We start from the raw sequence: 14,025 nt of genomic DNA, 5'->3' as shown, positions 1-14,025 counted from the left end.
AGCATTGAACCTACCCCAACTAGAAACACATTTCATCTAGATCTCAGGTTGATGCTCTCTCTGCTTTTCCAGCCAAGCTTTTAAAAAAACAAATATTTGCCACCAGCCGTATCTTTCCTTGTAATGTGAAAATCCAAATCCCAATAATCTGATTTGTTCTGAGCCATTCCCTGCAATTACATTAAATCCTAAAATGCACAATGTTCTAAGGTCTATTTATCAGGACCTTTTCTTTGGACAATGCAAGAAGGTAAAGAAGATTACTCACAACTAACATATTAATTATGATGGAGCAGGGCTGAAATTGAAAATCTCTGTGAGCCACACAATTCTAATATCCCTGATGAATACAGCTTTCGCCAGAATGTCAGGGAAATGGCTCCTGGCAAACTTCCAAGTGTAAAAAAGTCTGAATTCCACTGCCCCATCTGTCCATACCCAAATTACTTCAAAAGATAAATTTAAGAACTAAACTAATGTGATATTTTAGACATAGAAGATCTCATCTCCAGCAATAAAATGGAAGGAAATTAGTGGGTCAATTTTGGTTTATTCCAGCATTTCTCGTCATTTGCAACAACAAAAAGAAAGAGGTTTTTAAGACAAAGCACTACCAGCATCCAACACATCAGCATAAATTAAGGGCAAAGTAACCCTGAAATTTCCCATGTTATATACCGCATTTTCCTGCGTATAAGACGCCCCCATATATAAGACGCCCCCTGTTTTGGGGGACTCCAAATTAAGAAAACACCCCTCAACACTACCTGTGTATAAGACGAGCCCCAATTTTAAACCTAACTTTTTGGTAAAAAAAAAACCTAGTCTTATACACGGAGAAATACGGTAATTACCCTTTTTGTTGGACTCGACAGTTTTCACACAGCTGATAGTGGCACAACTACAACAAGTTCCTTAGCCCTATGTTATGCAGGGTATTTTGAAAGGGGAACAGGGAAAACAGAGCTTTAAATTAACTATTTTGTTCCCGACGGTGCTCATTCCGTCGGCCTGAAAAGCGAGATGAGCGCCGCACCCCATAGTTGCCTTTGACTGAACTTTACCGTCCAGGGGCCCTTTTCCTTTTGTTTAATTTTTAACCATCTTAATGTTTTGAAGCAAAAAGAGGGAGCGAGGGAGGGACAGACAGAGGGAGAATTGAGGGACCCTCTAATGCAGGGTTTCTCAAACTTTGGTCTCCTGCTGTTTTTGGACTACAACTGCCATAATCCGTAGCTAGCAGGACCAGTGGTCAAGGATGATGGGAACTGTAGTCCGAAAACAGCCGGAGACCCAAGTTTGGGAACTTCTACTCTAATGCTCGCTTACAAAAAGTAGAGCAGACTACTGGCAAAGACCTTAACAGGTCTGTACACTAGTTGCTGAAAACCATAGGTAGGCAGAGTGCTGTTGTGCTTAGGTTTCGCTTGTGCGCTTTCCATAGACATCTTGGTCACTGTGAGAACAGGATGCTGGACTAGGTTTGCACTTAGTCTGATCCAGCAGGAAAGTATTCTTTCTCGCAATCCTTGGCACACATCTATCTGCTTCTATAAAACTGAAAAGTATCACTCTCCATTTAAAAACACTCTCTCTCTCTCTCTCTCTCTCTCTCTGGAGTTGCCTGCGTATGACTTGAGAATTATACTTTGATTCCTTAAGCCTGGCACTTTCACAGTTTAAAGAAGCTGTATCCTCTGTGTTCAAAGGAAGGGAATCTCTAAGTATTTGATATTCAGGTTATGTATATTCATAAGAAATGCTTATAATGGATTAAATAGGCATAGCTAAACAATTAAACTGAAAATTTAAAATGTAATTGCGGTCTTAGAAAGTTTTCCGTCCACGTGCTGCAGAACCACTTTAATTCGGCAATGAACTCATTCTTTGAACATATATTGTGGGGGTTTTTTATTACCAAATAAATTAAAAAGGCTTCAAGTGAAGATAACTGTTAGCTTTATTATGATGATTTGACATCCACCAAATGATAATATTAGTTCTGAGCTGTTGTGCCTAAAGGAATTATTAAGTCTCTTAAATTAAAAAAAAGTCATTTGAGTGACACCTAAGTAAAATTGAATAAATCTCTCAGTTTGTTTTTATTTAGGTCAAAGATGAACTGCGGTGCAGCAGCTAGCTAGCATGGTGGGCTCAGATGTGGGAACTGGAGGCTCAAATCCCTGCTTAGTTCTGAAACCTGAACATCCCTCTATTTACCTCAAAAATGTTTTGTGAACCTTTATTTGAGCAACTGCAAAAGCTTGAAGCCTTTAATGCCAGTTCCAGGGGGATCTTAAATTCTCTGTTTATTCATGTATTTATTATTTCAGTTTGTATGTCGCTTTCCCACATAACTGTGCCCACAGCGGCTCCCGTAACAACAGAAAATATAAAGCAGTATTACAGTAACAACCCAAACACTAATTCATTTCAAAACATCGTGGTCTGCATTCAATGAAGTTTTACTCAAGAGCAGACCCACTTAAATTAATGGACATGACTAACTCACGCCCTTCAAGTTCAATGGGTCTGCTTGGATGCAACCCTCTGGGCAGGACTAGTATCAGATTCAGCCCAATATGACAATCCAGATAAATAGTTCATCTTAACGATACAGATATTTTAACAAATTCATTATAATATAATAATAATAAAAATTTATTATTTATACCCTGCCCATCTGGCTGAGTTTCCCCAGCCACTCTGGGTGGCTTCCAACAAAAGATTAAAAATACATTAAAACTTCAATCATTCAAATCTTCCCTAAACAGGGCTGCCTTCAGATGTCTTCTAAAAGTCAGAGATTCGCTTATTTCCTTGACGTCTGATGAGAGGGCATTCCACAGGGCGGGTGCCACTACCAAGAAGGCCCTCTGTCTGGTTCCCTGTAACTTTGCTTCTCGCAGTGAGGGAAGCGCCAGAAGGCCCTTGGCGCTGGATCTCAGTGTCCGGGCTGAATGATGGGGGTGGAGATGCTCCTTCAGGTATACTGGGCCGAGGCCGTTTAGGGCTTTAAAGGTCAGCACCAACACTTTGAATTGTTCTCGGAAACGTACAGTAAACCATCAAATGGCATCCGTTAGCCGAAATACCGTATATAAATCTGAAGCGGACTGGTTAAACATTTCCAATGCAATTGGATATAAGCAGCACCCAGAACTAATAAGTACAGTGGACGCTCGGGTTGCGAATGTGATCCGTGCAGAAAGCACATTCGCAACCCGCAGCGCATGCGCGGGTCTGCGCATGCGCAGGTTGTGATTCGGCGCTTCTGCGCACGTGCGAGCGCCGAAACCCGGAACTTCCGGGTTCAGCACGGTGTGCAACCCGAAATCGCGCAACGCGAAGCGTCTGTAACCCGAGGTATGACTGTACATAACTTTTTTCCAATAGAGGTTAAAAAATAAAGGACACACAGTTCCTAGAAGATTTATCATATGCTAAAAAAGCACCTCTCTTTAGGTGTATCCTCAGGCTTGCACATGCCTTGAGGGATCTTTGACTACTTCTCTCTCTTATGAAGAGACCCACTGTATACAGTGGTACCTCGGGTTACAGACTCCGCTAACCCAGAAATAGTACCTCGGGTTAAGAACTTTGCTACAGGATGAGAACAGAAATCGTGCTCTGGCGGTGCAGCAGCAGCGGGAGGCCCTGTTAGCTAAAGTGGTGCTTCAGGTTAAGAACAGTTTCAGGTTAAGAACGGCCCTCCGGAATGAATTAAGTATGTAACCAGAGGTACCACTGTATACTACAAACACAAGAGGCGCAGAGGATGGGAGCACAAGAACAGGCCTTTTCTGTAGTGGCTCCCCATTTGTGAATGTTCTCCCCAGGGAGGTTTGTCTAATGCCTTCACTGCATTTCTTTAAACACCGTGTGAAGACATTCCTCTTTTCCTAGGTCTTTGACTAATTAAATAATCTATGGCCTTTTAAACTGGAGGGTATTGATTTGTTTGTTATTACGTTATGTATTTCTGTGTTTTTATACTGTAAAACCGCCCTGTGATCCTTGGATGAAGGGCAGCGTATGAATTCGATACAATAAAAGTAAAATAAACTTGCTCTGGAAAGCCTTCCCTATGTCAGAAATGGCTTGCCAGATGGCACTGGGAGCTACAACCCAAATACCCCTAAGCCCCAAAACCTATTTAGGCATAGAATCATAGAGTTGGAAGGGATCCTGAGCATCATCTAGTCCATGGGTAGGCAAACTAAGGCCCAGGGACCGGATGTGACCCAATTGCCTTCTCAATCCGGCCCGCGGACGGTCCGGGAATCAGCGTGTTTTTCCATGAGTAGAATGTGTCCTTTTATTTAAAATGCATCTCTGGGTTATTTGTGGGGCATAGGAATTCGTTCATTTCCCCCCAAAAAAATATAATCCACCCCCCCACAAGGTCTGAGGGACAGTGGATCGGCCCCCTGCTGAAAAAGTTTTATGACCCCTGATCTAGTCCAACCCCCTGCTTATGCAGGAATATGCAGCTGTCCCTTACGGGGATTGAACGTGCAACCTTGGCCACATAAGCACCATGCTCCAACCAAGTGAGCTGCAGAACTGCTTTTGCAGTTCTCTAAAACCCAGCCAATGGCAAACACTAAGTCAAACGTTGTGCTTCCCAAGTGCCTGGCGACCCACTGTCTGTTGAGTGCATGGAAAGCAACGCGCAAGGGAAGGTGATAGGTAGGCGGGACAAGCCATCTGCCCATCATCTAACATCATAATGACAAGCAGGACAGAGCATGGGAGAGGTTGTCTGCGTAGCAGAGGCTTTAAAAAGCCTGTCCGCTCTCAGCCTTTGCTGGATCAAGTGGCTTGCTCAGAGCTATCCGAGGTCCTGAAACCTCTGGCCAGCCTTGCAGCCTTCTTCCTAGAACCTGGCCTCAGACCAGAACATGCCTTGCTGTTCAGTGCCGAGATCATCATTTTTCGGCTTGTGCGTTAAGGCCAGCCAAAAATTGTGGACCCTTCTATAGCACTTCCATAGTAGCAGCAGCAGCAGCAGCATGCATAGATAGATAGATAGATAGATAGATAGATAGATGGATAGATAGATAGATATGCAGATTTGTAGTAATACAGCTCTTTCCTTACATAAATCAGCCTCCAACAAAACATCCTTTTTGGAATCATATGTATTATAAAACATATGCAGCTCAAATTTATTCTTAGTATCAGTGATGGAAATGTAACCCACAGCTGATGAAAGACAACCAGAAGGCATGGCGCAGAGCCGTTCATTTTTAGAAACTATCGTTCTATCACCACCCCCTTTTTTCTTGTGTAAAACCTGACCAACCCACACAGTTTCTATTCCTATCACTCCTTCATTTACATAATTGTAACACAGAAGAATATAGCTAGCCAAGGTTCCTTCCTCTCCCCTCCCCCCGCCAGTAATTACACTAAGTCAGTATCTAATGAAGGATAATTTTTTGTATTTTAAGCAGCTTAAAAGGATCGTTTTCATGAATATTTTTAATACAAATCAGTACACCAAAAAACAACCGCATAGTGCTTCAAAACATTTATCTAATGAAGCGCTAAGTCAAAGCCATGCAGGGACAGGAGAGTCAAGTCACTTGATGCAATCTCTTGATCAGGGATAGCCAACTTGCAGCCCTCCAAATGTTGTTAGACTACAACTCCCATCATCACTAACCTAACCGGGGTTATGCTAGCTGGGGATGATGGGACCTATAGTCCAACATCTGGAGGGCACCACATTGACTTCCTGTGCTCTTGACTTCAGCCTGTCTTTCTCACATTTATCAGTATATATATTTACCATCCATAGGCTGAAATCCTAGGAATGATTTAACGCGTTGTGCTGAGAATGGCTTACTTTCAACAAACTGAATGCCTTTGCTGGGGCAGTTTCCCCAGAAAGATTTCTCCCATTTGTACTGTATGTTTGGGGATATGGCTTGCTTTGTTAGCTCTGGTATGTGCTTTTACTCATTAATCGTGTAGAATGCTTGTAAAAAGGTAAAGGGACCCCTGACCATTAGGTCCAGTCATGACCGACTCTGGGGTTGCGGCGCTCATCTCACTTTATTGGCCGAAGGAGCCGGAGTACAGCTTCCGGGTCATGTGGCCAGCATGACTAAGCCGCTTCTGGTGAACCAGAGCAGCACACGGAAACGCTGTTTACCTTCTCGCCAGGGTGGTACCTATTTATCTACTTGCACTTTGACATGCTTTCAAACTGCTAGGTTGGCAGAAGCAGGGACCGAGCAACGGGAGCTCCCCCCGTCGCGGGGATTCGAACCGCCGACCTTCTGATCAGCAAGTCCTAGACTCTGTGGTTTAACCCATAGTGCCCCCTGCGTTCCTGTAGCATGCTTGTAGTTGCTAATACAAAGGCATTTTTCTGGTCAAGTTAATCAATAGATTTGGTCATTCTGCTGTTGCAAGGCGGTGGTTTCTGGCCAGTCTTAGCCTCTGGAAGTATAAGTTGCATGAAAATGCTTGCTATTTCTAAGTAAGATTCCACAGACCTGGCCTCGGCCTTGAGGAGCTTACTGTTCTAGTAGGCTAAGGGGTTATTCAGCCTTATCATCTGAAGACACACAAGACCACCCATCACCTTGCTGCAGCTAAGCGGTTCTGAATATAGTACTGCGATGGAAGACCCCTTTAGGTTCCATGACGGAAGACAGCAAGTGTGGTGCAGCAGTTTGAGTGCAGGTCTAGGACATGGGTAGGCAAACTAAGGCCCAGGGGCCGGATCCAGCCCAATCGCCTTCTAAATCCGGCCCACGGACAGTCCAGGAATCAGCGTGTTTTTACATGAGCAGAATGTGCCCTTTTATTTAAAATGCATCTCTGGGTTATTTGTGGAGCATAGGAATTTGTTCATTTTTATTTCCCCCCCAAAATATAATCCAGCCCCCTGCAAGGTTTGAGGGACAGTGGACCAGCCCCCTGCTGAAAAAGTTTGCTGACCCCTGGTCTAGGATTTGGCAGCCCAGGGTTCAAATTCCCACTCAGCCATGAAGCTCACTGGGTTATCTTGGGCCAGTCACTGCTTCTCAGCCTAACTGCCTCTCAACAGGGTTGTTGTGGGGGTTAATTGAGGAGCAGGAAAATACTGAACACCACCGTGACCTCCTTGGATAAAAGATGGAATACAAATGCTAAAAGGAAGTAAGAAAGGTGGCGAGATAAATGTAAGAAAATTAAAAATGTTTTTACTTGGAATTAAGCGTAGCCAATTTATTATCCTTTCGATCCCAAATTCAGCATGGGCCATTCTCAGATTTACACATCGTACACTGCCAAATTTCAAACCAGTCTGATGAATTATTTTCTAACCATAGCAGTAGAACCTATTCCTCACACCTCAATTTCTCATTATAACAGCAGAATGGGATTCAGCCAACTCACGCTTAATGCAGGGCTATAAATGTGGCTGTATAATAATAAATTATGTGAGAGACTAATGATGGCAATACATAAACTGCTGAAACATTTTATCCTCTAATCTTTAAACTTTCAGTCAAAAAAAAACCAAATATGATTTTTCAGGAAAAAGTGTTTATTGTAGGAAGTTTGCGGGGGCTATGGGAGCATAGATGAGTGCACTTACAAGGAAAATTCATGAATAGAATTTATGTCTACGTATTTCTTATTAAAAAATCAGGCCATGATACTTGCAAGAAGAATCACATAGCTATATTGATTTAAATTGTTTTACAAACAGGAATTAAGTTACTTAATTCCTCCAGGAGCTTAGATAAAAACCCTCAATCCATAAGTGCTCAAGCTGTGAATACCAATGGAAAACTTATTTCCGCAGTTTAAAGCACTAGAAAAGTACTAAAAGGCTTTTTACCGCCTGTCAAGAGATTTAATTTTCTCCAACGAAAGTGCCTGTGTGTGTGCGCGCGCGTTTAAAAAGTACTAGTTCTCTCTTTTCAGCCAGTCATTCTATACAGCAAAAGAACCCAGCCCTCACTTCCAGCCAATTTACTTCCAGAATAAAAATAAACCTGAGGAGTGGGAAGAACACATTTTACTGAAAATCAAAATGTGTCGAGGGGACAGATTTTAATGGGCCGAAACCCAACTCACAGCTAACTTGTCCCAAGTCAATGAGATATTTTAAAAAACAAAAACAAATTTACCGTATTGTTTGCTCTATAAGACTCACTTTTTCCCTCCTAAAAAGTAAGGAGAAATGTGTGTGCGTCTTATGGAGTGAATGCAGGCTGCGCAGCTATCCCAGAAGCCAGAACAGCAAGAGGGATTGCTGTTTTCACTGCACAGCTATCCCTCTTGCTATTCTGGCTTCTGAGATTCAGAATATTTTTTTTCTTGTTTTCCTCCTCAAAAAAGTAGGTGCGTCTTGTGGTCTGGTGCGTCTTATAGAGTGAAAAATACAGTACTCTGGATCCAACCCAACAGCCTGAAAGAAGACACTTCTATGCTGGTTTCCACGGCTAGGGCTCTTAATAGCTACTGGACATAATGGCTTTGTCCTACCACCACAGTATGAGGGGTTGCTGGGAATCCTACGTGTGGGAAGTGCTTTTGTACCCAGGTCCTGTTTGCAGGCCTCCAATAGGCATCTTCAGCATTGATTTGCCCATGCTCTAAGATCAGGAGACAAGGTCCTCCTGGTGCTCCTCTCCCCAGTATGAGGGATGAAGTGTGCAGGTCTGGGGGAAACCTTATCCCCATCCTCATCTTTCCTCAATGAGAGGCATCTCAACACATCTTCCTATAACGTCAGGTGGCTTAGCTGAGACACGGTTTTTCTGGCATGCTTCACCGAGAACATTCCACAGCTGGGGAGCTACAACCAAAAATGGTCCTCTCCCTTCCTGCCAGCCTCTGAACCACCCTCAGAGGAACTCCATGAGAAGGGTCTCAGATGAATGCTGAAGGACAGGGGTCAGCAAACTTTATCAGCAGGGGGCCAGTCCACTGTCCCTCAGACCTTGTGGGGGGCCGGATTATATTTTTTTTGGGGGGGATGAACGAATTCCTATGCCCCACAAATAACCCAGAGATGCATTTTAAATAAAAGGACACATTCTACTCATGTAAAAACATGCCGATTCCTGGACCGTCTGCGGGCCGGATTTAGAGGGTGATTGGGCCGGATCCGGCCCCTGGGCTTTAGTTGCTGAAGGATTTGTGTAGGTTCCCATCAGCACTCTGAAACTCTCGAGTAACATGTTCTGATCTTCTGGCCCCAGCCAAAAACCTGGGTGGCCACTTCTAAGATTGGATCTAGAGTTGAGAGAGCAAAAATCTGTTCAGCCAATGGGGCTTTTCTGTCCCCTTCTCCTCACTGCAGTCTTGCATGCTCCAAAAAGACTCTCCAGAGAGTCAGGGGTTCCTCATGAATGTGGAATGTGTCAGAAAAGGCTGCCCGAAGGGGGATGAAAAAATCAGAAAAAGTGGAATGGAAGGACGTTGTACAAATCAAACTCCACCCAATGGAGGGGATGGTAAAAAAATGTACAATTGTGCCAGTGTGGGTCACTAAATCTGCATCCAGCCTACAGTACCTAAACAAACACTAACGCAGGCTGTGCATTAGCCCAGAACTGAGGATACAGCCACAATGCTCTGTAAATCTTAAATAGTTTCCAAGCGATCACAAAGGAGTGTTTAAAAGAAAAGAGGGGGGCACAAAAAGGGAATGAGCTTTAAAGGAATCATTCCTCAACTTTGCCCTAGAAACAGAAACCTCTTAAGGCAGAAGCAGGACTTATTGTCATCCGTTGGAGAAAGGGCCTTGGTTCCTTTATGGATCTAAAAGAAACACCAACCACAATCGCCACATAAATAATACAGAGACAAAAGCAAGCTGTCTTATCACCCCTGCACAACATGCACAGAACCGGGAAGCATAAGCCATCAATTGCTCTTTTGTCAAGACTTACCGAAAAATAGTAGAACGATAATAGCCTCCCTTGTCGTGTGAAATTACAGGATTAAAATGTTCCATACTAACCAATGGGGAGCATCTTGTATTTTTCAAAACTGTATTTTGGCAATGATTCATTAGCAATGTATTTCGTACCAGCAAAGAGAAGCACTGTCAATAATGCCACAAGCGACCGTTTTCCCCCACACTCACCTTCCACAGTCTGACCTTCTCTTTTCAGCATCTGGACAGCTCCTACATACTTCTTCAGCTGTACTTTTAGCACCTCGTTTTCTCTGCAAATACAAGAACAACAACAAATAATATTGCTCTTCTTCTTCTTTTAAGGTGGGGAACAGGGAAGTACTCTGGAGCAAGTTATAAAATAAATAGCGAACATGGGGATCCAATACCTGAAATAGTAGACCATGGCCATAAAACTCCAATTCATGTGACTGGATGGATGTTGCAGCCAAGAGGCAGCTGTGCAAATCAACCAATAAAGCTGCCCTATGCCAAAGTCAAGCTGTTGGTCTATCTAAACCAGCAATGTCTACTCCAGCAATAGTCAAGATGGTGCCCTTCAGATGCTGCTGGACTACAACTCCCATCAGTCCCAGCCAACATGGTCAATAGTCAAGGACCAGGGGAGTTGTGGTCCAGCGACATCTGGAGGGTACCATGCTGGCTAGCCCTTTCTCTGCACTAACTGATGGTGGCTTTAGAGACGTGCAAGCGCAAAGAGATGGAGATTTGATTCAGTATATTGTTACTACTGGATTAATTATGTATTACTGCATTTATATTCTGCTTTGCCTCCAAGGAGCTCCAAGTAGCATGAACAGTTTCATCCTCACAACAGCCCTGTGAGGTAGGTTAGGGTGAGAGAGGCCACCCAGTGAGCTTCATGGATTCGAACCCCACTCTCCCAGGTCCTAGTAAGACACTCTAACCACTACACCACACAGTATTTGTGTTTGCGTGCCACTGTGGGTGAGGTTGCAGATTAAAGGAACATACATGAGTAAGAGGAAAAGCAACAACATTCCATAACCAGGGTGAGATGGATGCTGTGATTCTCTACAGTGCAGGGTTTGATACTGGGTGTATATTCAAGGACAAAAAAGCAGTCCTCCTTAATCAGCGCAAAAGTCCATCACCTCCTTTCCAAAGTGGACAATCAGACGCCTCCAGGAAGCCCAGAAGCAGGCCATCAAGGCAACATCTCTCTCCCAAGAAATTTGCTCCTGAACCCAGATTTTCTATACAGCCACCTTGGCTAATAGATATTGAAAGCAACTACCCTAACCCTCTTAACCAGGAGTCAGGAAATTTTTTCAGCAGGGGGCCGGTCCACTGTCCCTCAGACCTTGTGGGGGGCCAGACTATATTTTGGAAGGGGAAAAAATGAACGAATTCCTATGCCCCACAAATAACCCAGAGATGCATTTTAAATAAAAGCACATATTCTACTCATGTAAAAACACCAGGCAGGCCCCACAAATAACCCAGAGATGCATTTTAAATAAAAGGACACAATCTACTCATGTAAAAACAGGCTGATTCCCAGACTGTCCGCGGGCCAGATTTAGAAGGCGATTCGACCAGATCCGGCCCCCGAGCCTTAGTTTGCCTACCCATGCTCTTAACTTTCTTCCTCTTTTCTTTGTTTTAATAAAGCTAAGCTTGAAAGTATGTGGCTAATGCCTGGGGAACCTCTTGGGAATCAGAAGGTGCCGGGAGCAGAACTTTCGCCTCCTCTGCTTCCCCTCCCCATCACTAGCATTAGCATGCAAAATATGCCCAAGCAGGTTTCTTTCAACGAAAAAATGCCCAGGGCACGAAAAACATCCCAAGAAATCTCATTTTTTGTTACTGGGGTGTTTTGGTTTTTTTCCTTTGTCCCAACTAGGGGCAATTTTCCAAAAACACAGCTCAATGGTAGCAGACTGAAATATCGTTCTTCCACATTCAGTGGTACCTCAGGTTACAGATGCTTCAGGTTACAGACTCCACTAACGGAGAAATAGTACCTCGGGTTAAGAACTTTGCTTCAAGATGAGAACAGAAATCAAGCAGCGGCAGCAAGAGGCCCCATTAGCTAAAGTGGTACCTCAGGTTAAGAACAGTTTCAGGTTAAGAACGGACCTACAGAACGAATTAAGTTCTTAACCTGAGGCACCACTGTACACTTTTCTTTTCTTTTCTTTTCTTTTCTTTGGCAGCATTTTTATCTCACATATATACTACATTTACTCAAATATACTTTTCATGAGTAGATTATAACTTTGTTTTATTGAGCTTTTCAGAATTACAATAACCCTGTTTCATTACGTTTCTCAAAACTGCACACACACAACAAGAAAGGTTTGTGTGTGGGGAATCATGTATTGTTTCTGGAAAGTACAAACTATGGGCACATGATAGCAATGTTTAAACACCACTGCCAGAGGGAATAACGCTACTGGAAACTGCAGGAGGGGAAAGTGCTGTTCTGCTCAGGTCCAACTTGTGGGCTTCTTGTAGATTAGCCACCGTGAGAACAGGATGCTGGACTATTTGGGCCACTAGCCTGTTTCAGCAGACTCTTCTTCTGTTCCTTACCTGACATAACTCCCCCAAACAGGGGGCATTTTGGCTAATAAATCACAACAAAATGATTTGGGGGTGTTGGATAAGGGTACAGAAATGTTCGAACTTGTTACACCTTGAAAACCCATGGTAGTGCTTATAATCAGTGTCCAAGAAACAAGCAGCTTTGTTTAGCATGGACGAACAACAACTGTTCATTCCATTTGCAAGGCTGAACTAGCTGTTGTTCTTTTGAACAGTGCTAGTTAAATCAAGGGAACATTTTCTCAACTTGGGGAATGATTGCTACATAAAAGTGACATTGCAAAGGAGCCTTCAGGAGAAATCTCCTAAGAATTCACTGGGAAATGACTTGGCCAATATATTTTCTTTAATAATTACAGAGCTGTCAAGTCAGATTTCTGGTCAGTGCAACTTTGCTTAATTCAGCCTCCTCCAGAACTGTACAAATTCCTGTGTGGCCACGGAGTATACATTACACAACGATGAAATTTTAATGCAGATCCCGAAGGCATTTTATGCTGTATATTACTCTTACTGCTTCCGTGTGCAGAATCCAAACACCAAGCATCAGACCTGATCTTTACAGAATGGGAGCAACTCTGCTAAAATTATCACTTGAATCTGAACGAGAGAGAAAACAATTTAACTAAACTCACCGAGTTTTAGCCTTTAAAGAAAGAGAGAGAAGGGTTAACGGGAAGATTATAGCTTTCCGTTTATTGCAGTTCTGAGAAACGTAATGAAACAAAGTTATTGTAATTCTGAAAAGCTCTATAAAACAAAGTTATAATCTACCCATGAAAAGTATATTTACATTTTAATTGCTTTTACTGCTTTTAGCTTTATGTGCTTTATAGTGACCACAGACATTGTGATGCCTAATAATCTACAGACACTTCAGGGGAGGGGATCATAGTGCCAAAAAATGACTACAGATTTAAAGTGCATCGTGTTGGCTTCATTTTTCCCTTGCATGTCTAGGTCAGGGACTCATGATTCTTAGTCCCTGATATGGAAGGTTCAAAAGCATAAAGCTAGAGTTTGCCAGTGGCAATTGGAACTGATGGATCACCAACTTACGACATATTGAGCTAGAAAAAAAAAATCTATCTAACATAAACTTTTGTTTTTTACTAGAGTAGCATAACATAAGTTGGCAATGGACGGCTTACAAATAAGAAGGATTTTCAGCCTTACCCTAAAATAATGAGTTGGGGAGGGGGAGAGTAGCTTTTATTCTAAACAATCCCTCTCAAATATGGTTTTCTAACTTTACACAGAACCCAAAAGTTAGATACATCTTTGGAACTACTCAATGGTGAAGTAAATTTTATTTAGCAGAATATGCATATGCCCTTAATAATATTCAAAATTACTTTTATGAAAGTTTGAATGAGGAAACAAATTTGCATTAGGATAAAGAAATTGCTGCTCCACTAATTTCATGTGAAGACAGGCTCCGGCAGATGGAGTAGATGAAACCAATAGTGGGTCCAATGGTAAAGAAGGCAATTTCTGCACGTGCTGTAGAGGAAAGT

The 14,025-nt window shown here is 42.9% G+C and overlaps 2 protein-coding genes across 7 annotated transcripts in view; one reads left to right on the top strand and one right to left on the bottom strand.

Annotated features, from left to right (window-relative positions):
- LOC308463448 (transmembrane protein 238-like) overlaps positions 1-14,025 on the top strand; it is a 166,317-nt gene that overhangs the window by 30,398 nt on the left and 121,894 nt on the right. The window lies entirely within an intron of this gene.
- Positions 1-14,025, bottom strand: part of SNX29 (sorting nexin 29) — a 225,936-nt gene that overhangs the window by 163,125 nt on the left and 48,786 nt on the right. For all 6 annotated transcript variants that reach the window (XM_080981819.1, XM_080981821.1, XM_080981822.1 and 3 more), the window contains one exon: positions 10,106-10,188. In XM_080981819.1, coding sequence (XP_080837945.1) covers positions 10,106-10,188 — 83 coding nt within the window. The remainder of the gene's footprint in view (positions 1-10,105; positions 10,189-14,025) is intronic.

This window comes from Podarcis pityusensis (assembly GCF_964106645.2).
Source record: "Podarcis pityusensis genome assembly, chromosome: 14".
In the NCBI taxonomy this organism is placed as follows: Eukaryota; Metazoa; Chordata; class Lepidosauria; order Squamata; family Lacertidae; genus Podarcis; species Podarcis pityusensis.
The sequence above is the reverse complement of the archived record's forward strand: the minus strand, read 5'-3'. Positions and strand labels throughout refer to the sequence as shown.